Here is a 26499-nt window from a genome sequence, read left to right as displayed (position 1 = left end):
CACAGCAATAACTTTCAACAAAGCGCTTTGGTCAAACCAGAGACGGTCCTGTGATAGAGCGTCTTTGATTAAACTGAGGCGCAGCTAAGATAGCAAAGGAGTGGGGGCAAACTGGAGAGGCAATTTCTACTTTAAGTTCAACATGTAGCCAATTTACAGTAAATGAAGCCTGTTTGTGATTCATCAATAGCTTGTATTGGTAATGGACTGGACACAACATAACTCATGACTCAATAACGAATAGCATCCTCAAATACCCGTCCAACTGGTATGTGCCTTCCGCTGTCTCTGCCACACCTCGATCACTTGTAGGATTTTTAGGACTTTTGGGTGTGCACAGTACCTCTTCCCCTTCACGTGTAATCTGGTAAAATGAATTTTGTTTAGATGCAAGAAAAGCATTTTAGCACCAAACATTTACACTAGTGATATATGGATAGCTGTAAAACACTCACTTGATGGCATCAATGTCACAAACACCCTGACTGCTCTGGACATCATATTTATCCACCATCATCAGAATGTTAAGTGGCACTTTTGGAGATATTTCCACACAGCATTTTGGGATGGCACCTGGCAGAAAGCCATGTTATTAAATCTTGAACTTAACTCCATATGACTATCACCATAAAGTCTCATTAACCGTTAATGTAACTTTGAAGAATTAAGGGTTAATTAAAGAAAAATGCTTCAAATCCATCAACCAGTCAAAAGCACAATAATAAAAAATAAAACAGATTCTCACTGGAAATTATACCTTCTCTCTCTCTCTCTCTCTCTCGCTCACACACACACACACACACACACACACACACACACACACACACACACACACACACAACGAGGTAGGACATATCATTATATATATATAATTCCTTACCTATGGTGGGCAATGAGAGAAACAGGATAAGAGCAAGAGCCCTGAGATCCATTGCGTTAGTCCTCAGTGAGAGTGAGATGATGTGAAGCAAAGCACAAGTCTTATCAGAAAACCTCAGAGGGGTCTGCTTATATTTGCATGGAAATGGCACGCCCCAAGGTGTCAGGTATATTATTACATGTTGAAGAATCTTCAGAAAACTTGTGGTGTGAAGAAATAGTAGCCTAATTGTTTTATCACAGTTCATGTGAATATTTTGCATTATACTGTCTTAGCAAATTTAGAATTCTTAACCATGCAACAAAGATGACCACCATTTAGAAACCAAGTATTTATTTTCAGGGCAATAGAAAATCATAATTTACATTTAAATATGGTAAATAAAACACAAGAAATGCACATAAAACAAAACACTCACACATAGTTAAACAATAAAAAACTTTAAAGCTCTATTAAAAGGTTCTTTTCACAATTTGTTCTAAAAGTGTGTCTCAAACACACAACTAAGTCCAGTCACATTCCACAGCAGCAAAGGAAGTGTTGTTCTATTTGGCCCCTTTTCTTTGAATGCTAGGATTCTGTAAAATAAAAGATTGGATTATGTTAGTCCATTTCAGTAGCCACCTGGTGAGAGACAGCTAAGCTCACACGCTACACACCCGTACGCACGCACACGCACAGTTGAGCGAGAGCGTTCACCATTTTTGTTCTTAAGACATTAGACAAATGGGGAACAGTCAAGAAAGTTAGTTGCAACCTTGGGGAAAGGAACATCTGCAGTAAAGAAGCACACCAACTATTGATGGCAATGGTTAGAAAACCCAGTGCCAAAATAGACGATATGATACTATTCCTGATCTTTTCAACATTACATTTGTCTGGGCTGACAGTCAGATACTCATAACCATCTACAGACTCCATATCCTGTTCCTCCTATACTGCTGGTGAACATTATGGCCTGATATAACTAATGTCTCTTGACCATTTAAGATCCAGGATTGGGGTCTTGCCCAAGTCTCTTTGCTTTGAAGAAGGGAAGGCGCATAGTAAATGTTATGGGTGGCATGGCAACTCCCTTTGACCTCACTACACATTGGACAGGAAGAATGTTTTCCTATTGAGAACCCAAATTACTTAATTCATTAAACCATACAAGCATCTCCACAATATACGTACTTTGCTTACTGAGTTCAACTAAGACACCATGACACTAATAATTCAAATAAAATAGCTTGAGTTCATATATTTCAAAAATATTACTTACTACAAGTCAAACCATCTCAAGTGCTGCCCCAGCAAGTTTAAGTAAACAAAAATATGACTGTAAAATCTCCCAGTAGATCTCACCTGTCCTCTTCCAGGGGGCCCAGCGGTGGCCTGGAGCAACAGCTGTCTGTTCAGCACTTTCGGAGAACTGCTGAGAGATGAAGAAAAGCAAACCGTTTTCAGTTTGTAGCTCATTTATGGGAAAAGGGTTCATTTAAAATTTTCAACACAGTAAAACAAATCAATAAAATGCCCATCATGAGGTGGGCACAACGCCCAGATCTGAAGCCTCTCTGAGAGTGAACAGGCTTGAACAGGATAAAACAAACAGAAAGACAGCAATTTAGAAGTCCCTGACTATAGACATTGCTTCAAAACAAAGGATTGAGTTATGGGATAATGTATAGTATAATGTATAGTCTGATACCAACAGGCAGACTATAAATTATCCCACTTTATATACGGTTATTTGCCAAAACGATAAGACATTCCTCCAAACAACCTCTTTTTAACGATGTTGTTGCTGTTTCGTGAAACTTTCAAAGTTTCAGGTGTTGTGTAACAACCCATAAATTGCAACAAGTTACAATTCATTCCTGTTACGTTTTACAGAGTACTTGCGGAATGATATGAAAGATGTAAAATAAAGAAGCACAGAACCTTTTGCCGATGGCAGTGATCATAATTTTTTTGGGCAGCAGTCATTATAAAGAAATATCAGACCTTTGAACGTTGGGGTGGCCCATTCAAATCAATCAACAACAGCAACATTCTGAGGAGCCGTATAATTAAAAAAGGTGTGACTGCTGGCACAAATTAAGTACTTGTATCCTTGGCATATCAAGTTAGAGTACATTGACCCTTTTTGGGCTGAACACTGAAACCAAACTGATATTGGCTGTAAAGCCGAGAAGAGTGTGCATGCACTCATTCCTTCACACTAAGAATTCACAAAAACATAATAACATTGCTTATCAGTAGCCTTGAAAGTAGTTTTGAAAGTAGCCTGATGCTTGGCTGTTGCACTATATTGCATATAAATATTTACTGATACAAATTACCAAAAAAGGGTAATGGGGGAAGTGAGAGATGTAAGCAAAATGTATGATGTGTAAAGCAAAGATGGACAAACCCATACCATTGGCTTATACCTATAAGCAAAGATGGACAAACCCATACCATTGGCTTATACCTATTTTGAAGGGATAGACATGACCGAAGAGACAGCCATGACAGAAGAGAGAGACATGACAGAAGGGATAGCCATGACACAAGAAAGAGACATGACAGAAAAGACAGACAGTTTCCTCACCTGCTGTACCTGCTGAATCTCCCTCATGGCCAGCCTTATGGAGGGGTACAGTCGGGGCAAGGTTTTGTCTTTCGGGTCCACCTGCTCCTGGGCCTGTAGGTGCCTTCGGTGGTCCGATATTCTCCGCAGGACGGGTGGTTTAGTGGGCTGCAGGGCCCCAGGTGTGGAGGTCTGGTCCGGGGGCATAAAGAGGCGCTGCAGCTCCAGCGCCACAGGGTCGGGTCCCCTGTGAGGGTTCTCAGGAGGCGAGGGAACCATGAACTCCAGCTCCTCATAGTCTGGCTGCTGGTCACATGACTAATATAGAACATACAGACGTAGACACACAATGATATGAAGACTCCACATACACGGACACACACACTCACACTTGCTGACTTACACAAATACACATTTAAAAAAAATAGCAACAAACGACACACAGGTTTTTGTGGTGATTAGGATTGTAGGATTCTTTTTAAAGTGAAAAAACCCCTTTGATGGGTAGGGAGGTTGGTCTACGGTTACTTTGAAAACTTTTCCAGTACATGACAAGTTTACCCCATGTTCCCTCACACTTCCCACAAACCACCACCCAGGGACTATAGGCACCCTGATCTACCAGTTCAACAGCAACTACGTGGAAAGAGGCTGCACCCACCTGTCCACAGGGCACTGTGAGGAGCTCCATGAAGGGCTTGATGCCCACCTGCGTGTGGTGCTGCACGAGGTCGATGAGGGATGGGTGGGCACGGTCCTCGCCCAGGATCACATACTTCCCGTTGCACTGGATCTCGATCATGTAGTGTCGGCAGCGGCTCACCCCCCTGTGGACCAGGTCAAGTCAGGTGTTTGAGTACTTACAATGTCCGGCCTCAGGTGATCACCTCATAGGTACTTAACAAGAGGCAGCTTTTATATAGGCACTTCACACTGAAGCACAGTGTAATGATTACGTCTATCAAATCTTGTGTATACCTTTATTTTACTTTCCTGTACCTGTATGTTAGTGTGTATCCCTCCCGGCTCTGCCCCACTCGGATCAGGAAGCAGCCAACTGGCTTGTCAGTGAGGAGGTCCTCTGCTTGCCTGATGAAGTAATTCAAGGCTTGAGAGACATGTCCTATAACTACCTTAATAACTTTACAGAAACAAACTTCTGATACTTTAGAAGGAAGTTAAAAGTTCCTACTAGTATCATCTAGTGACAAAAACATAGGAAGTTGATTGATTTAACACTGTTTGCAATTTAGATAAGACACCAACATGAAAAATATGCTTTCACTTTAAAGTCAGTTTCTGTTTTCCAGTTTTAGAAATACACAAGTAGCTTTGAATGCCTTATGCGTTGATGTCTTGAGGGATAGAGAAGAAAAAAAATGTGCCCTTGTGGAATGTCACATAAAACTTGCATCTTCTCAAACCCCCATTCAGCTACAAGGGTATGAAAATGTTTATATTATTATGATGATGATGATGATGATGATGATGATGATGATGAGGACGAATTGTCCTGAGAGCCAATACATTCTGCACATACTCCTACTCTCTACTCCTGCACGCCAAGACTGTGCTTCTGTTCTGAACTCTGATATGTCGACTCACCGGCGCGTTATCATGCCATGGAACCAGCAGGGGAATTCTCCGTTCCGCACCACCTTACGGGCCTGTGTCTCGCGGAACCATCGGATGGTGTTCCTCCTCCGCTTGTGCTTCTCTTTGGCACGTTCCTCATATTCTCCTCCCGCTAGGTCGTTATCAAAGGGCGTGGCCTTTCCAGGAAAGAGCAGAGGTTAAAAGGTTAAAGCCTCAGAAAATGGCAGCAAATGAAAACCTAACACAGCGACCTGTTTTATTTATTCCATAAATATTTAAACAGTTATTTCACTGCAATGTCCAATGAAATGTGTGCTACTAATGTTTAGGATGAAAAGTATAATGGGATTTGAAGTATCTCCTGACCTCAAAGTACTTGCTCCGCGGGCGCGGCACGGGGGCCAGGTGTGCTCCCTGGGGGCCTGAGAGGAAGGAGCGAGGCCTGGGCTCTGGCTTCATCTTCCTGGGCAGTGGAACAGGCGGGGATACTGGCCCTAAAGTACAGACAACAGAACATTTACATGTATTATCGTGTTACTCTGCATCTGTAAAATACACATTCACACAGTCATACAGACATGAATAAAATACAGACATGAAATATTGGCACCCCTGCACTTCTGTCAGATAATGTACCAATTCTTTCAGAAAATTGTTGCAATTACAAATGCTTTGTTATTCAAATGTTGATTTCTATTGTTTGCATTGGAACAACACAAATACATGCTATAAGCTGCGGAACTATGACTAGGATCATAAGTATACTCGACACAACAACCCCAGAGTGGTTCACTTACTCTTGTTCTCCTGTTCCATGAGCTGCCGTCTCCTGTCCCCCTCCTCCTGCAGGTGTTTCCTCGTCTCCTCCTCTTCCTCTCTCCGCAGCCTCTCCTCCTCTTCTCTCTGGGCCTGCATCTGCCTCCGCATCTCCTCCACCAGCTGCAGGTACCTCCTCCTGCACCTCACCTTCCGGAAATCTATAGCACAGCACCAGGTCACATGGAGGTGGGGTGAGTAGAAATATATTGATAAGGCACTAGCGTAGCTGCACCGGTTAGCGGCCAGTCTGTTAAACAATCGACCGTTTAGTTTATTAATAGATTAACATGACAACGCGACCGTAGCCGATAACACGCGCATGCCGCTATTACTGTATATCCCGTTACGATACCGATTTAGATAAGCAGCTCAAATGTACATGGCCGGTCACTGCTGTAACCACTGTTGCAGCCTTGAGCAACTGCAGATAACTTAAAGTATGGTCTTCTATTCCCATGTATTTCAGTTTGATTCAATGCAGTGCAAATGAAACTCAGTTTGTTTTGTTGTTGAGAGTTGTTGGTAAAGCTGCTGACATAAAACAACCAGTGAACTGTTCAGGACGAATCCCACCCACAGATAAACCCCCAAAACAACCCTAGGCACAATCAGGCCATTTTACTTCTATCTCATCTTAGTTAAATGAAAGTCAAAAGGTGAACTACGTGCAGGCAAGCCAAACATATAATTCACAAGATTGAGAGATAATCATAACAGACCATGTGCAGCACTGCAGTCATTTATCAGCGTGGCATGTTGTAATGTGCCTGAAATGCCTCCGGCATGTATGAAATGAAGTTTCCCCTCCACTCTCAACCTTAAGCAAACAGCAAACCCGCACATACTTTTCTGGATGGCAACAGCAGCCTTCCCAAGTCTGTCAAGAAGACGAGCCAACTCTTCCTGGTGCCAATACTTAAAGAACAAACGCGACGACCTGTCATGAGAGATGCAGAGGCATAAAAGAAAAGGCCCACACACAGCTCAATCATCCACAAGGCTCAAAAACACAAATTAAAAATTCAGATTAATATAACATAATACAATTAATATAATATAATATAATATAATATAATATAATATAATATAATATAATATAATATAATATAATATAATATAATATAATATAATATAATATAATATAATATAAAATAATATAATATAATATTAAATATAATATAATATAATAATACTTCTTATCTACTGTTCTATTTCCCCACTAATGCTGGCATGCTGGCCATTAATATAAATAAATATAAAGCCCAATCATAACTAAACTCTACAAACAGGCCTCACATAAAAGCCCAATCATGACTAAACTCTACTGCATCTTATGACACTGCATGAAATGACTGACTCAGGACTATACAAAAACTACACGCCACCGGAGGAAAGCAGAAAGGCGTTGAGCAACCTTTGTTTAATCAAATCTTGACTAGGAGTCTAGACCCCACAAAGCCCATACTCACCCACATGTCCAGCCAGTGAAACGTGTGTTATTGAGGATGTGCATGCAGCTGGAAAAAAGAGAAAAGGAGAAAAGATACATTTAGAGGTTAGAGAGAAATGTAAAACACACCGCTGACTGCAGTCATTGCTTACTTGTACAGCATGTTCAAGTATTTTGTCCTCATCTGCTCATTTTAGTGTGGTCAAAATTAACATGTTGATTTTGCATTTAATTTGAAATATTTCATATGTTTCAAAATAAACAAAACGCAGCTGCATTGGTGTTGTTATTATTTCTGTAAGTGCATAATTATCTGGGTACATCAAAAGTACACCTGACACAAAGCTTAGCTCAATACACGAGCTTGCAAGTTTATTGAGCACTGACCGGCTGACCTAGGTGCTAGCTCTCTCCAAAGTATCTCCCTCCCCAAAGTCTCTATTCTTCTCCGCTTCTCCACGTCTTCATCTCAATCCCCATTTCAAAATAGCAGTCCCTTCACACTTCTAACAAATATGCCTTTCCAGCTGAAATCAATTTTGATGGCCTTGACGGTTTTATTGTAAATCTGTAGCTCACAGAAGAGAATCTGTGTTTTCAAAGTTAAAATTTGTATTTAATGTTAAACATTCTTCCTCTGTGTTGATGCTGTATTAGTTCTGTGATTTTTACGTTTAAATATCCATTAAAAAGCTTCAGTTTTAAGCTAATTGTGATTAACCACAGTAGAGCTCATTTTTTCATTATGTGTGTTGGTGTGTGTTTGTGTGTGTGTGTGTGTGTGTGCGTGCGTCCATGTGTGTGTGTGTCTGGCATACCTTTCTCTATTGAGAGGTGTATCTGGTTTGAGCAGCAGGAGGCTATACCTGATAGGACATAAAAAGAAGAGCATTGAAAATGACGCTCTTGCACTGACAATTCTGGTTTGATGTCAGAGCTTTCACTGTCACTAGGCAACATAACAAACATTCTCTCACCTCTCTGCGAATTCCTTGAAGGTCGGTCTCCAAGAAAATCCATCTCGACGTATTCTGATGGTTTCCAGCAAGCCGTTGTAGCGAAGCTGCAGGTAAAACGGGCAGGTGTGAGAAAGTCATTGACCTCTGTGCTTTTAAACCCATGTACCTAACTTGTTCTGGTAAGTATTTTTCAATAACACACACTAGAGGGCGCCTTTGCTTGAAGGGTTTCAGTTTCCACAACTCTGCATTAGATGGCAATGCTGTTCACTATTATCGTCATGTGCTCTTATCTAGGATTCTAGGGTGAGCACTGCTTTGGCAGGCAAGCCAGGTGCCTCAGGATATGTGTGGCTCACTCACAGGCCTACTGCCCCCACACATTAGCTTAAATAATCAACGATCACATCGCTATCAGGCACTGGGCATAGGAGCTGGCATTGGGATAAAGAGTAGATCATAAACTCTAGATCAATACGGACAAAGAATGTTGTTGACATACAAAATACCAAAGAGAAACAGCAGGGCAGATATGGAAACAAATATTTTCAGACCTGGTCCATGACAAAGTTGTTGTCCAGGACATCGGGGGATTTTGTGCAGTTGGGTTTAATGCAACGGATGAAGTGAGGGCTGGCCGCAAACATCTTCTCCATCAAGACCCCAAGAGAATGCTGCACAAACACCCAACAACACACACCATGATCGTCCCAAAGTCGGCTTTATTCAGCTTTGACAATATGTTGATTTGGAATTTAGATTTTGAAACGTTTTGTTGTTACAAGGAGATAATAGTAAAATAAGCATTAGTTTTGCCAAAGGAAGAACACACACACACACACATACACACACAAAATCCCCCCCAGGTAATGCCAGAGAACTTTTCTTACCTTAAACTGTGCCCCAACTGATTGTTTCCTGGTTGAGTTGAAGTTGTCCTCTGCGATCTGTGCAAGCTTAAAGGAAGCGCAGTCTATTAGGATCGGCTAGGTTACATTACTTTGTTCTCCACAGGATCTCTTCTAATCTGATCTCATGCTATGAACCCAGATGCAAGCCATATAATATGAGTTGAACTACAGTACACTACTGCTTAATTTATGTAGCCAAATAATCTTCATGCAAAACAATACACAGCACGTATAATCAGTGAGTGAGCATACCTTAGCCTTGCGGGGCATCAGCGTTCCTGTTCTGGATATAGTAGCTGCCAAAACAGGGAACAGAGATATACGTATCTTAGAATGCACATGCAGAATGATACGTGTGAAAAACCTTGTAGAACGAGATAAAGCCTTCATTTGCATTGTTGTTAAGAGTCATCTCAGACAATCCTAGAATCCACAATGCAGACAAAAATGGCTGGCTAAAAATAAAATGGCAGCTTCTCATAGACACTTTGGAAATGAATGACTTGCCTAAGGGTTAATGTAGATGAATCAAGTTAGTATTGTATTGTATTGTTAGTAGTGCTGTCAATCAGTAAAACTATTTTCCTTCTTAAGACTAAAACTTGTAAAAATGTATAGTTAAATGAAGAATCACTGAATTAATGTAGAGCCAACACAAAGGAATTATGTGTGTTTAAATTCAAATACTATTGTTTAATAGCATCTTTAACTTTGAACACAGATTCTCTTCTGTGAACTACAGATTTCGAATAAAACCATCAAGGCATCAACATTGACTGTCAGCTTGAAAGCCATATTTGCTATATGTGTAGCATGTTGAAGTGTGAAGGGACAGTTATTTTTTATTTATTTATTTTTTGGGGGCTTTTTGGCCTTTAAATCGGTAGTTGTATTGAAGAGTGGGACAGAAAATGAGAGGGAGAAGAGGTGGGGAGTGGACAGGAGAAATGACATCAGGCCGGAATCGAACCCATGTCCTCCATGGGCATCAAGCCCAAATGTGGTCAGAGGTACTTTTTGTGCCACAGTGCCCCCAAAGGGACAGTTATTTTGATGGTTTTATTGGAAGTCTGTAGTTCACAGGAGAGAATCTGTTATTGAGATGCAGAGCAGACAAGTAGAGAGACGGAATGGGGTGAGGGACGTCACACACACACACAGGGCAGACAGGGTTATGAGGGGACACAGGACACAGCAAGGCATCATTAACATACAGGTGCATCTCAATATATTAGAATATCATCGAAAAGTTGATTTATTTCAGTAATTCTATTCAAAAAGTGAAACTCATATTTTATATAGATTCATTTCACACAGACTGATATATTTCAAGTGATTATTTCTTTTAAATTTGATGATTATAACTGACAGCTTATGAAAACCCAAAATTCAGTATCTCAGAAAATTAGAATATTACTGTAGACCGATAGAAAAAAGGATTTTTAACACAGAAATGTTGGACTACTGAAAAGTATGAACATGTACAGCACTCAATACTTGGTTGGGTCTCCTTTTGCATGAATTGCTGCAGCAATGCGGCGTGGCATGAGGGCAATCAGTCTGTGGCACTGCTGAGGTGTTATGGAAGACCAGGTTGCTCTGATAGTGACCTTCAGCTCTTCTGTGTGTTTGGGTCTGTTGTCTCGCATCTTCCTTTTCACAATACCCTATAGAATCTCTATGGGTTTTAGGTCAGGCGAGTTTGCTGGCCAATCAAGCACAGGGATACCATGGTCCTTAAACCAGGTACTGGTACCTTTGGAAGTGTGTGCAGGTGCCAAGCCCTGATGGAAAATAAAATCTGCATCTCCATAAAGCTGGTCAGCAGAGAGAAGCACAAAGTGCTCTAGAACTTTCTGGTAGATGGCTGCGCTGACCTTGGACCACACAGTGGACTAACACCAGCAGATGACATGGCACCCCAAACCATCACTGACTGTGGACACTTTACACTGGACCTCAAGCAACTTGGATTCTGTTCCTCTCCTCTCTTTCTCCAGACTCCGGGACTTTGATTTCCAAATTAAATGCAAAATGTACTTTCATCTGAAAAGAGAACTTTGGACCACTGAGCAACAGTGCAGTCCTTTTTGTCCTTAGCCCAGGTGAGACGCCTCTGACGTTGTCTCTGGTTCAAGAGTGGCTTGACACAGGAATGCGACAGTTGAAGTCCATGTTCTGGATACGTCTGTGCGTGTAGGCTCTTGAAGCACTGACTCCAGCTGCAGTCCACTCCTTGTGAATCTCCCTTGAATGGGCTTTGTTTCACAATCCTCTCAAAGATGTCGTTATCCCTGTTGCTTGTGCACCTTTTTCTACCAAACTGTTTCCTTCCATTCAACTTCCAATTCATTCCATTAATGTGCTTGGATACAGCACTCTGTGAACAGCATGCTTCTTTAGCAATGACCTTTTGTGTCTTACCCTTCTTGTGCAGGGTGTCAATGATCGTCTTCTGGACAACTGTCAAGTCAGCAGTCTTCCCCATGATTGTGTAGCTTACTGAACTAGACTGAGAGACCATTAAAAGGCTCAGGAAGCCTTTGCCGTTGTTTTGAGTTAATTAGCTGATTAGAGTGTGACACCAATGGTCATCAATATGGAACTTTTTCACAATATTCTAATTTTCTGAGATACTGAATTTTGTGTTTTCATTAGCTGGCAGTTATAGTAATGACAATTAAAAGAAATAAACACTTTAAATAGATCAGTCTGTGTGTAAACAATCTATATAATATATGAGTTTCACTTTTTGAATAGAATTACTGAAATAAATCAACTTTTCGATGATATTCTAATTTATTGAGATGCACCTGTATAAGGTTACTACAAAAAAACTACCAATACTCTAGCAAATGTAGGCTTCTAGAGGGCACATCATCTCATCTCCTTTCCCATTCCTCCACTTTGGGCTTTATTTGCTGCCCAGCTGACCATCTCCTCCTCACCTTCTCTCATCTCCTCCCTCTCACACTGACCACTTCCCACATATTGTGAAGTTCTTACAATCGAGATATGTATTGAGAAATGTAGCATTACCAAGTGCCACGTCAGTTTGTTGTCTTTCTGACCCTGACGTTGATGTTACAGTACACAGTTTCAATCTATATCCACTCACCTTCTGCGAAAGCCGCAACTACTGGCTGCAGGCAAGAAGTGTCTAAGACGTAGCAACTCAAATGGAGGTTGCACGCACGCTATTGGCTGCCCTCATGCTTTTGATTTATTGATGCTTGTATTAAACAGAACCTGAACAATACATTTTCCATTCGTCTCGTTTGTTTTAAAGTAGGTTCTCAATTGTATTCAGAATGATTGATTCATGTGTATGGGGGATTTGGGATTGGGGGGGGGAAAGCTCCGGCAGCTGTGTTAATTGCGATAATTTATTTTAACGCGTTATTTATTCCAAATAAATCGCAAAAATCGACGTGTTAATTTTAAAAGCACAGATTGTTAGCTCAGGATAACTCACCAGCGAAAAGCAGGCTGAGGAGTGGAGTGACACTGTTAATGAAGAGGCCTCGGATGCTGGCTGGAATAGTGTCTCTGTTCCTCTCCAGGAAGCCTACTCCATTGTACTGAACCTATGGAGGGGAGATGGGAGAGGGGGGATGAAGAGATGGAACAATAGAGGAGACAGGAGGGGTGAGAAGGTCTTGTGAAGGACAGAACATACTCAAACAAAATAAACGAAAGTTTATTACTCATAACTCTAATGAACTGAAGTGTATTACTGTTTAGTGTGGAGTTTACGTTTGTTAATGTGCGGAAAATTTAGTTTATTGGTCACCAAATGCCCAAATGGCCCTCTTACAAAAGCCTGTACATGAACTTGACCACAGTCAAGTCTTCATAGAACAATGACAAATATGACTGTTATGCTCACCTTTGCTGCATAGTGCACCACTGTGAATGCAGGACTGTGGCTACGCACCACTTCATAGTTGGGATGTGCTTTAAACTTGCTGTTGAGCTTATCCACAAAGTTTCTATCTGAAGCCTGAAAGGGAGAAAACAGATGGATGTTATTCCCTGTCGGTTTTTCCCACACAGTCAAACATATACTTTGTTGCACTGCCCCATTCTCACACTCTCACACAAACACACACACACACACAAAATATAATCACACATGTACATGCACGCATAAACACAGTCCAATTCCTCACTTCTCTAAATATTACCCTCTACTCTCTTCTCTACAGTAAAACAAGCCTCAGTGTCGTTTAAGGAGCAGTAGGCCTTCAGCCAGTTTCCGTGGAAACTTTAAGTCAGTAACTGTGGGTGGTACATGACCCACATACCTGTGGAAAGGCACTCTGCTCATCCAGTAGCGAGAGGATCCCGATGGGTTTTGTGAGGAAGAGGTCCTGAAGAGACATTGATAAATCAGTCTGCAGCTTGTTCGCCTTCCAACCAACATATCTAACAAGAGGGTTACCACGTCCTGCCACAGCTAAACCAGAGACCAAACATCATAGCAAGGCGGTCAGAAAAGACGTTCCCCTATTTTGTGTAGAAGAAAGAAGATTTGGAGCTGCTCACCAGTATGGGTTTGTTGTCCTTATACGTGATGACTTCCCAGTCCAGGTTCTCCTCCTTATACTCTCTCTGTTCCATCAGAAAGATGTGCTGCAGAGAAAGAGGCACACACCATTACTCCTCTCAACACACACACAAAACAACCCATTAACAACAACCGTAGCTAAAGCCTTTGGATTCACATAAAGAATACATGTTATTAATGAGAAATAGTTTTGGCTACAAGGCCCATGCTCAGTTTAATCTGCTGAACAATGGAAACAAATTCAAGGCTTTGAGAAGTTGTTGCACCACATGCTTTTACCAGGAAACCCTAACCCCCTGAGGCTAGTACGTATGAACAGTAACACTTGCGGCTTCCTGGAATGAAAATAGTGCTTATTTTTCAAAATGAGCAGTGTTCAATTTTTTTAAGAATCCAACTCTTTATATTCCAGGTGCAGTGGAAGAATCACTGGATGAACTGGACATTGCACTCCCCAGGAACAATATCTTATTACACCATCCTCTCTAAAAATGTATCAATATCACCAGGAAAAAAAAATCAATTTGATATTTAAAATCAGTCTAAATATGACTTGAGAGGTTGGTGTCTTCAATCAAGGTGGTGCACTGTTCCCCTGCACAGTTGTGAATGCAGAGTTAAACTGTAGGACATTTAAGAAGAAGACTGAGCTGAAATAAATCAAGTGATACCTTCCCACCACAACAGAGCACACTGTCCATGTTGAGAGTATCTCTCACACTCTCTACCCACTGAAAGTCATGGCTATCATTTTTACAGGAAAGAGCCTTGGTAGTTCAGAAGTTCAACAGACGATCTATCTATCTATTAAGAGTTTCAGGTTACACTGATCTTAGAAAGTCCAAAGGCCTTAGGCATATCAGCGTGTGGGCCTTTGAAACTGTAGGAGGCACATTTGATTTGACGTAACCAAGATGGAATTCAGACTTACATGGTTGAAGAAGTACTGTAGCTGTTCATTGGCCAGGTTGATACAAAGCTGTTCGAACCGGTTTACGGCAAAGTTTTCAAAGCCAAAAATGTCAAGGATACCTTGTAGAAATAAAATATGAGGGGAAAAAAAATTGAATGTCACAGTACGCAAAGCGGCACAGTATGTCTTTGCAGGAAGTGATCTGTGAAGTACTCTCTAAACTTACCGATTTCACGGAGTTCAACATCTGGATCTACATTTGGGGCGAGTAACTCGTTGACTTTGCTGACTATCCATCCAAACACCCTTCCATAGGCCACTTTAGCGATCGAATCTCTGGCATCTGCAAAGGTGAAGTAGATACCGTTAAAAACTAGGAGTGCAGACCTCTGCCAAGGCCAATGGAGCACTTAGGCCAACAGATGTAAAAATATCTTGCAACGTTAAAGAAAGTGGAAAATCTTGGATCTGCTCCTAAATGTAATCGGTGCTTTCTTCGCCCATGCTCTGGTAGTTTTTGCATAATCCTGCTGACAGACAAACAAATAAACCGAACCAAAAACGTAATTGATTTGAATGACTTCAAATGTACTAAAAGCTCAGTTACTATCAGACAAGAAAACCACCACAAAAACCCTTTAGACGCTTTCCAGAGACAAGGTTGGGTGTTCCTTGTTTCTCTTTCCACCGTACACATACAGACGTTCAGTGCAGTCACGTAATGTTACACTTCCCTACAGCAATAAGGAACTCTTTATACACATTTGACACATGCAGGTCTGGTAACAGGAAACAGCGTTTGGATGCAGATTTAGGTGCGGGGAGAGACGTGTGAGTGTGTGTGTGTGTGTGTGTGTGTGTGTGTGTGTGTGTGTGTGTGTGTGTGGTTAAACTGGGCCCCTTTCATCTGGGAGGCTCACCTTCGGCCTGCTGTTGGCTGTGAAGGCGGCGGATGGCCTCCCCTCTTGTGACGGACATGGTGCAGATCAGACTCTTCAGCAGTTCTTCTTCCTGCACCCCAAATTGCCCCTGAAAAAAGTGCAGCCCCCAACAAACACACACACAATAGTAAGATGTGTAAGAAAAACACACATAGTACATGCCTGAGCTCCCAAAGATACTTACACCATCCCATTATGTTAAACACATAAACTCAAACACTACAGTCAAGAGGTGAACCCACAGGCGACTCAGTTCTGACAAAACGTAAACATACATTGTGCTGCCGGACGGTTTTGGATAAAAGCATCTGCCATCGTGAGCAAATGTCCACGTCACAAATCGGAAAGGTTAAAACACATAAAGGCCATGTTGTGTCTTCCTGGTTTCCTGGACCGTTGAATGACCACATCCCTTTCCTCTGCAGGACTAGAGATGCACGACTCAGCCATAAATTCACCTGCTGCCCTCAGTTCCCTTGAATCAGCGCCTAAATATAGCCCTGCCTGACCTTTCTCCCACCACCCACATCTTATCGGGGGAGACCAGATGTGTTGAGGGGATTAGGTGGGTGGGTGGAAGGGTGGATGCAGTGCCTTGCTCAGCTCCGTCATCTCACAGAGGTTTGTTTGCGGAGGAGAGTGCAGTAACTCACTGCTCTAAAACAACCGGATGAGTGGAGGGATGGAGATGGGAGTGGAGGGCAAGAAAAAAATACAGGCCCCAGTCAGGCTTAGGGAGTCAACAGCTGTGAATGGCATAGGGTTACAGTCGGCTGAGGAGCCAGCCACTCCACCGAACAATAATGGTGTTTGTTCAGCGTTGTATGCAAAAGGCCAGATAAAGCCTCCATTTTACTCCCCTACACACCAACCGGCCACCCATTCACCCGTTAGTCCACGCCTCTGGGACAGTCTCCAGAGTGTGCACGGTCAGACAGATGTTCTATCGTAAGCTAGCTGACTGAAACAGTTAACAACAAGTCCTCCGAGGTAGCTTTTCTGGGCAGTAAATCATCATGTCCTTTACTGACCGATTGGGAGTTGACTGATTATATCAACAGAAGTAGGACATTTTTTAAGATTAGAATCCAGAAACAAACACACAGTGTTACACTCAAAGATGACAAGGGAGGAGCAGAAAATGAGAGGGAGGGGATCGTACAGTAAATGACTGGAGGAAGTGGTGAAAACAGGAGAAGGGTCATAGAAAGAGGAACTGAAAGCTACAGAGAGTAATGGTGAGAAGGACAAAGATGATAGAGAGATAATGAATAAGGCCAAAGAGAGGGGAGAGGGGGGAGGGGGAACAATCGACTCACAGCAGCCGCCCTGAGCCAGCCCACAGAAGTCTCTGTGACTCGGAGGGCATCTCCCTCGCCAGGCTCCAGCATGATGTTGCCCAGAGACAAGATGCCTGCTAGGATTGTCATCATGTCCACCTTCTCCTGCAAGAAACACACATTTGCATCTTTAAGAAATGTGCTTTTAAAAGGTTATTTTTCCTTTTTCCAATTATGATTGAGTCTAACTGAATCTGGTTATACATATTGTAGTTAATAAATCTGGCTATACAGTTTAGGGTTATACAGTGTAAAAGAGAAAAAGAAAGGAAGAAAAAAAAAGAAACAAAGGGTGGGGGAAGAGAGAGAAGGGGGGGGGGGGGAGCTCTAGACCCTTAGCCCTAGCCTTTCAGCCAGGAAGTTATAAAGATAACAAATATAAACAACTCTGAGTGCCGTCATGGTAAAAATTATGTCCTTAAAAGCAGCAGGAAAGATCAGGGCTCTTCTGATGGCTTTTAGAGCTCTACATTAGAATTCTACATTAGAACTCTACATTAGAATTCTACATTAGAACTCTACATTAGAGCTCTACATTAGAGCTCTACATTACCGTTCTACATCAGAGTTCTACATTAGAGCTCTACATTATAACTCTACATTAGGAACTCTACATTAGGAGCTCTACATTAGAGCTCTACATTTGAGTACTACAGAGCTCTTCATTAGAACTCTACATTGGAGCTCTACATTAGAACTCTACATTGGAGCTCTACATTAGGAGCTCTACATTAGAACTCTACATTAGAGTTCTACATTAGAGTTCTACATCAGAGTTCTACATCAGAGTTCTACATCAGAGTTCTACATTAGAACTCTACATTAGAGCTTTACATTAGAGTTCTACATCAGAGTTCTACATTAGAACTCTACATTAGAGCTTTACATTAGAGCTCTACATTAGAACTCTACATTAAAGCTCTAAATTAGAGCTCTACATTAGAAATCTACATTAGAGCTCTACATTAGAACTCTACATTAGGAGCTCTACATCAGAGCTCTACATTAGGAGGCTTACCTGCTCTTCAAATCCCACCATATCCATAGCATTACACACATCTGCATACTTCTTGCTCCAGTGATTCACCATGTCATCTGATAGGGATGTACCATTAAGGTATCTGAGGAACACAAGCATGGAAAAATACTTATTTACTCGTTTAGCAGACGGCTTCACAGGAAGGATGCACAGGATAGACATGTTTTTTATCCATGCGTGTACTTTCTTGAATTTCGGAGGCATTTGTATAGCTCGGACCACATTCTCAATGATGCAGAGTGGAAAACATACCACTGTTAGGGCTGCAATAACTATTCGTCATTAAGCACATTGTTGCTCACATTAAGTCACTTAACAGACAGAAGCAAAGGTTATAGGCTGGAGTACCTAGAGTAGCCTATGACACTGCTGTAATGAGACAAAAACTAAAAATGATTGGGGTTATGATCAAAAACATTTCAGTTTAAGAGCATTTCACCAATTGGCTTTTGCGAAGAGGGTCATCAGTTGCAGTGCAGAGTTGACCAGCACGGGTGCGCATTGTCACGTGATACACACATTTATTTTCTAATCCACATAGAAATGTCACATCATTCACAAATGTAAAAAATATGTAATTCCCAAATGTAAATGCTGTTACATTTATTTACAGAAATTCCTTGCTGCAAAAAAAAAATCTTTTTAAAAAATGCATTTGTGAATCAGGAAACTGTAAAAAATCCACAATAAATGCAGGTGGTTGTAAATGCAAGTCATTAGCTTACTCTATATATCCTGCTATGTCTCCAGCAATGCTTTGTGCCCTATGTAGATAGTTAGGAAAGCAGGCACAAGCCACTTCCGTCTCCTCACAAACACTGAATGTGAATCTTGTGATAACGAACTTACGATATTATGACATGACAATATTATCTCTGGGCCAGTTTACGTCATCATGCTAAGTGGAATGATGTGAATTTGATACTGAGATGGTTATTATATGTTGCACTAAACCAGACAGAGCTGTTTGGAATATTAATTGTATTATTATTTATTATTTTATATATTTTTTTTTATCATAAATAATACATCAATTCATGTATATATGCATGAAATATAATATATTATTATTTGTTTATGTAAGAATGGTAAGTGCATAATCCTTGAACCTTGAAAATATATAAATAATATAGGAAACTATTCAACAAATCGATAAATCGGTTGTTTAGAAATGTAAAAATAGTTGTTTGTTGCAGCCCTTACCACATGTATTATGTTACTTATAACACCTCAATAATGTACACAGACGTATAGACAGCTCAGATCAATTAAAGGTGTGTCCAGCTAATCTGCATATCATAACTACAGTAAACTGAAACTACAGGCACAGATCAGCCTTTTACCCAGATCTACATTCCAAAAACAAACACTGCACCAACATCAGCTGTTTGAAGAGTCTTAAGAAAGTTCTAGCCACACCTGCCCGAAAGCGTGGGAGTAGTTTTGAGGTGAGTCACGCCTGACGCAGGCCTGATCCTGATAAGATAGCTCATAAAAGCTGACGCACGTGACGTGCTGGGCTGGGCTGGGTGGTGAGGAACACAATCGGGGCGTGACGGAGCACAGACACGCGGTGATGTTATGGGTGACTCATGGGCTTTCAAAGAAGGCCTAATATTACATACATGCTTTCAGCCCACAGAGCTTGTTTAACCACCTCTAGCCCCATGCTACCTCTCCGCACTTGAATGATACAAAAGTTTTGGAAGCTTGTAAATCAATAAAAGGATTATTTTCATACCCTTGCCCTTGATAATCTATTGATTGATATCCTGTAATCGATACTGAAAGAAAGCGTCTATTAAAAAAAAAAAAAACTCAATACAACGATACAGGCAGGATAACCGAGTGGTTGTGGAAAAAATAGCAGATGCTGATTCAGACGTTGTGGAGGTTTTCCCTTTTTTATTGTGTAATAGGAACATAGCACTGCACATGTTGAGGCAGCTCACCTGTACTGCTCTGGCTCCAGGAGGCCGTAGATCTCCTTGTCGTCTGGACAGACGCCCGCCAGCATGCAGTAGAAGATGTGGAAGTTGCGCTCGCCCTTGTCCTGTTGCACCACGCGGGACTTCTCCAACAGGTACTCGTTAATCTTGGCTCCCTTCACTGCACAAGCACATAATTAACACTGAGCCGTACGGTCAGAAGGACTGTCTCTGCTCTATGAAGCACTGAGACGTATACAAAAACGTAAACAGTTAGGCCAAGTTGGGGGGGGGGGGAACTATGCAGATAGTGCAGGCAGATGGTCAGATAATGTCTCTTAATGCTCAGTGGCTTATAGTGTGGAGGGCTAGAAAGACTGCAGTGTAAAAGGTAAAAGCAGTGGGTAGTCTGTGTCCTGAAGAGCAATCTGAGGTCTGGAGCCTGGTAAATAAAGGCCATCTTTGGCTTGGGACGAAATTTGCATGCTGTACTCAAAAGGTTAGAGGCAGTTTGCATTCTCGAATCGGCTGGTGAAGCATGCCAGCCGCCTGGGTTTAGTCCGGTGGTAGAGACAGTCTGGAACCAAGAATCTAGAGTTTGAAAGTTGAACTGGTCTCACCTGATGTTCCAGAGAAACGTAGCTGAATGTACTTCCCAAAGCGACTGCTGTTGTCATTCATGACTGTTTGGGCATTCCCAAAAACCTCCAGAAGAGGATTCACCTGTGTACCAGAGCAGAACACATGTCACAATAGTCCTTCAGAAACAGTTTGTCTTTAAATGCACTGCAGGTTATTACATTATATGAAACCTAGATTGACTGACATAGCTGAAAAACTTGATTTGGAAAGAGAATGAATGAAAAGCTCAACAAACAATACCAGGTATTGACAGGTATGACAGGCATTCTGAGAGATTTTTACAGACTTTTTTTTAACAGTACTTTAAAGTGTAAATATTTTGGGTCCATTGCTGTGCATTGTTTTGTCCTAAATACAGCAGCTAAATACAAATACTCCCCTGGCAAAAGAGGGCCTCTATCTGTCTCTTCTGTCTGCACTGTGATGTATTTTGCTGTGTAAGGGAATTTCTGTCTGCTTGTGCCCCTATTGCAGTCTTCAAAACAGGGCCAAATAAACAAGGTCAGTCTTTGGTTTGTCAAAAACAGCTCCATTTGCACTGAAATGTTGCTGAAATACTGCAACCACTGGCTGTTTTTGGTCATTCAATACTAAGAGTTTTCCACAAACACTGGGTACACAAGTTACATTTTTAGTGTTTGGTCCAAGAGACAGGGAAGCATAGCTGCACTTGAGCATCTGACCTGTATGACATGCTATAACTAAAGGACATGCTATAACTAAAGGAAAATGAGAGGCAGAAAACACTCAAAAAATGATCAAATCTACACAATGGACTCCCACATTTCCAGTCTGGCCAGAGGGCCAATTTGCATTTTATCAGAGGACCTCTCTCTGATCTTCTCACAGCAAAAGACCCCCACTGTGTGGATTCACAGCATTGCATGCATTGAGTGCCTTCTGATATACTAGCATGGCCTGGTTTAACTAATTACCATATCCTGCAATCCTTTATCAAAGTGGAATAGATTGAAGTACTTTAATCTATTCCACAGCGTTTTGTTGTACAATTTTTATGCTATTCCTACTGTTTTTAGATATGAAATATTGTTGTGTTATATGTTGTTGTTGTGTTATATGTTGTCCCTGGTCGCACCAACAGGAGAAGCACTCCAAATTTCGTTGTATGCAATTGCAAATACAATGACAATAAAGGCTTTTCTATTCTATTCTATTCTATTCTATATTCACGTTTGGTCTTTAATTCATCCTTGTGATTGGGGCAGCAGTCTGGACTCATTGCAATATGAAGTACCTGCCATAGTTGTATTATTTGAAGAGTTTTCACTTATGCATTTTAATATGCAGTTATGCATATTTAGGTCAGCCTCGAGGAAACAGCCAACCAAAGGGTTACTTGAGCTTAGGGCGTGGCCTTAAGACACAGGACAAGACCATTGGATTGGTTTGTGAAAATGTATGGACATGGAGATTATGGTACTAAACCAAACATTAAGACATTTGGTCTCTTACTCTAAACTTTTACGCTCTTGCTCTTCCTCGTACCATCATACTCTCGCTCTCTCTTCTTTTCCCCTTTATCTCTCCCATCTCATCTCTTTTTCTTATTCACTCATTTGGGTTTCATCTCTTTACATTTGATGCATTCATGGTTTATCAGGTTTATTTTGGTCATTCAGTTTTATATGATTTCATTAAGATTCAACCGGTTTATTTAATTGCTATTATTTACAGCTGCACTTATCCATTTGGTTTTCACCTTACTTTCAGTTAAACATTTAAGCTTACTGTTTATAGGAGTGATAAACTGTTCATTCATGAACCATCCATTGAACTCCTCATGTGCCATGCCACTACTGTGCCTCTATCTTATTTACTGCTTGGTTATATTGGAGGTCAGATTAATCATTAATGTTTTCCACAATATTTAACACTCTAATGCATTATTCGAGCCCATAAAATTGAGACACGCATAAGCCTCCCAGCCTTGTGTTTTTCCATCGATTTAATAACACTTCAAAATCGTCTCTCAAAAGACACGACTGGTGACTGATACTGCTATCTGTATGCGTAAACACTGCGGAGTTACGATGCTTATTTCAGGTCTCACAGGAGTTTAAGGAGGATCAAAGCTCTTTGCAAAAGATTTCAATTTCATGAGGCACAGAGAGACCCAAGGCCCCTTTCCATCAGCATCTGAGCCTATGGCTGGGTGTAACCCAGAATCCCTTATAAAACCCCAAATATATGCCAAATTAGAAAGTCAGGAAGTCCCACAGTATGGGAAACAGGATGTGAAGTCGCGAGTGAGGTCTTCCCAAAGAGAAAACATAAAGCATTCCAGATGGTTTGGCAGGGACAGGATGGACAGCGATTGCACACATCGCCAACACAAGGCAGGCGTTTAGCCATGTCTTTATTGACCATCATCATATTCCTGTGGTTGGTATTCATAATAGTCTTCATAGTAATTCTTCAGACCCATGTTTTAGCTACATATGAGCTATAATCTGAATTAATATAACCCTCTTTTTGCTCCCTTTCTACGTGGCAGACTCATCCAGCCAGCAAACACAAAAGGCAAAGGAAACCTAGCGCCGCAAGCCAAATGATTTTAAGAGCAGCACGTTAGTGTTTAAGTTGGACAGCGCATCAGACCATAGCAATTCTGCCCAGCTAGTCGGATATAAACCATTCTTTGAAAAAACAGATCTTGACAGCTTTTTCCCCCACTGATAAGTAACCATAACATTCCCTGCTATATCGGACTAGGGTTGTGTGCATGTATTGGGAGGTAAGGGGATGTGGGGAGATCTGAGTATGACTGCACAGCCACATGTTTGAGTCTGAAAATGGCAATGCTCAAAGCTGAGGGGGACTGGCAGTGCTGGTCCTGTTCGCTTGGCTTGGACCGTCGGGAGCACAAGAGAAATGAGAAACGGAATGGAGCCTAGAACATGGAGTTCTGAGGGATGGAAAAATGAATAACTGGCAAAAGTTTCAGCAGGAAGATAGATATTAAATGCACATGTGCACACACAAACACATACATACAAGGGTCCCCACACATCCAAACACACACACACAAAGTTGACTAGAACATCTCATTGACAAACCAACAGCACAGTTGTATAGTCCAGTGTGAAAGAAATCCCAGAGCTTACAGTGGACAGGAAGACAGTAATAAAGTCAACAGCTACATCATCTAACCTATAAATGTGAAGCAATTAAGTGTTGTGTTCCGATTACCCCACCATAACTACCAGGAAACTTTACAATGACATAAACCCATGAAGCATGAAAGTCAAACTATACAGATCAACATAAGACAGAGAGAGAGAGAGAGAGAGAGAGAGAGAGAGAGAGAGAGAGCAAGCCCAGGGAAAATAAGAAAGAACTGACAATTTTACTAAAACATTTGCACTATATAAGAGCTACAGTGAGAGAGAGAGAGAGAGAGAGAGAGAGAAAAAAAAAAAACACAGTAAAGCCTCCGGAATAAGAGATAAGGGGTTCAACACACAGTGAACCTTACAATGAAAACACAGAGGAGGATTTTAACTGTGTTTCCATAACAACAAGTATGTCAATAAAAACTGAGGAAAAGATTAAGACAGAAGCCCTTCTGGTGCCTGACTGATGCAATGATTCTGACACTTTTCCATTAATGGTGATAAATATTCCCATTGGAGTCGCTCTGGCAACACCTCTGGTTGACCATTACTCATATCTCCAGTGAAGAATGCTATTTCTCGCTGTAATGTTTTATTTTCAGATGTTTATATAACTTTTATATAATAACACAAACTGTGAGCCAATTAAACCTAGCCTATGGCACCATGGCTTTACTAAAAAATAATTGCAGATTCATTTAATTTCCCCTGGTTGGGGGCAATGCAGTGAAGCTGCGTAGGCAACCTTTGTGTTTCGACCTTTTGTTATGCAACTTCTTTTTCTTTCCTCGGACACTGGTCACTGGTGATATCTTAGGCCAGGGGTTCTTAAACATTTGCAAGCCTGGTCCACCTCAGACTATTCTACAGTAGCAGACGTAGTAGTAGTAGTAGTAGGCCTAGTAGTAGGAGTAATAGTATTGTTGTCGTTGTTATTATTTTTCTTACTACTTTTCGCCCCTAATACATAGCAAAAGATTCATTGTGCTATGAATTCGGAACTTCCCACAACATCACTGTCACAGTCACTGTGACATGCAAGTATGAAGAAATGTCTGAACTGTCTTATATACTTGTGGACATAGTGATATCAAGTTTCATTGGCAACTCTGGCCTGCTGGGCGCTATATTTTCAAGCAGAGTTTAATGAATATGAACAGCATCATGGAAAGTGGTAAATGCAACTATTAACATCTGTTAATGTACATGTACCTGTATACACAAAATATTTCCTATACTAGACTACTAGAAGTGGCTTTTCTAGATTCCAAATCTTTAAACCCACATTGCAGCAGGGCCAAACCTGTATTTATGTTCAACCGTTTGGCTAGTGTGCACATCACACAGGAAAAACATGCCCCAGGCAGTACCCATTAGTATGGCTGAGCAACAGACTCAGGAAATCTGTAGAGGTTAGGTCTAAGGGAAGGGGTAAGGGATCTGTGTGCTGAGCCCTATCAGATCACTGGGCTCTTCCCACCTTGACTCAGCAGGGACATGAGGACAGGGGGCAGAACCTGCTGACGTTGCCAAAATAGCCCCTAGAGTAAATGTCACCTGCAGTGTAGACGTCTAAAGCCCTAATTTGAAAGATGCAAACGGCGGGTTCTTCCCCACAACAAACATCTTTGGAGGTGTACTAAACAGAGGATTTGTTTACGTGCTTTTACATATGCAGGGCATTTCAGGACAGTTTAGTTCATATTGGCGTCAGATTTAGGTCACATAATAAGGCAAAATACAAATCTGAAGATGCATAAGAGAATTGAGACAGAAAAGATATTTTATATTTTACACCACAGCACTCACTCACTTAGACCACTTATCAACACACCGTTCTCCAATTTCTTGTTCCAATTTAATATATTCTATAATTTATTTTGTTATTTTGCGAGAAAATGCTTTGAAGATGATGTTTTTGGTTTATTGATATTTTTCTTGTTCTTTTATTGGAGTGAAGCTGGGTCTGTTTTGCCATTGAACTGTGAGTATTTTGTTATTTAGCGAGAAAATCCTTTGAAGACGATGTTTTTAGTTTGTTGATTAGGCTTTAATATTCAATAATGTGAAGAATATTAGGGCAGTGATTACACTTAGGTGGTTTAAACTGTGCAGGGGCTTTTGTCAATTCAACATGACATATTTTATAATTTCACAATGACTTTTAAAACTTTAAATACAATTGAAATATTCTTATAACATGCACTGATGTCTGATGGACCTGAACCAAACAAATGATAAATGGCTTGTCATCACAACGTGTGTCAGAATTCCTGTTGGTGTGACGAGACAGTTTCAGCAGCACACCCATAAATTAGGATTTTGTTTCACCTGTCACACAACTTGTGCACATATGCGAATAACAATTCTTCTTGGCTAGTCAACCACAGGTGATCCTCACAACTCACAACAACTGTCAAACAGAGTAAAAATGCATCCACATGCATTTTTACAAAAGGTACTTATATAGAAAACAAAAGGAGACTAAACTAAGACAAGGTGTGAACAAACTAAGGCTGGTTTAGAGACCTTCATGGCGCTTGGTTAACTCCGCTCCGACAATACATTTATTTTAACAGTGATATTGTAAACACCATGTTGTGTCAAGCACGTGCAGCAGAGAAGATAATTCTTTGCATTCATTTTTTTGCATTTCTAAAGAACTTTAGTTTGATCCATTGCACACTGCCCTTTTAATACAGCTGGGGTTCACATACAAGTTGCTGCTGATTGGGACAGGACTGGACTGGACGGGCTCAGGATGGAACTCACCTGTAGGATCTGCTGCTCCAGCTGCGAGTTGGCTTTGCACAGCTCCAT

The 26499-nt window shown here is 41.2% G+C and overlaps 1 protein-coding gene across 1 annotated transcript; it reads right to left on the bottom strand.

Annotated features, from left to right (window-relative positions):
- Positions 1-1341: 1341 nt before the first annotated feature.
- LOC308362659 (myosin-IIIb) lies at positions 1342-26499 on the bottom strand (the record flags this gene model as incomplete). Its single annotated transcript, XM_080835388.1, has 27 exons — positions 1342-1458; positions 2228-2297; positions 3459-3755; positions 4099-4264; positions 4437-4526; positions 5043-5209; positions 5400-5527; positions 5831-6010; positions 6698-6789; positions 7322-7369; positions 8121-8168; positions 8280-8365; positions 8816-8935; positions 9152-9217; positions 9425-9468; positions 12648-12759; positions 13062-13175; positions 13480-13545; positions 13721-13807; positions 14674-14774; positions 14882-14998; positions 15576-15684; positions 16916-17041; positions 17955-18057; positions 19928-20084; positions 20524-20626; positions 26452-26499. 27 exons carry the CDS (start codon positions 26497-26499, stop codon positions 1451-1453), a joined length of 2853 nt encoding a protein of 950 aa, XP_080691514.1. The 3' UTR covers positions 1342-1450.

The sequence above is a fragment of the Sprattus sprattus genome (genome assembly GCF_963457725.1).
Source record: "Sprattus sprattus genome assembly, chromosome: 3".
In the NCBI taxonomy this organism is placed as follows: domain Eukaryota; kingdom Metazoa; phylum Chordata; class Actinopteri; order Clupeiformes; family Clupeidae; genus Sprattus; species Sprattus sprattus.
Note: the sequence above shows the minus strand (reverse complement) of the source record. Positions and strands in the feature narration are given on the sequence as shown.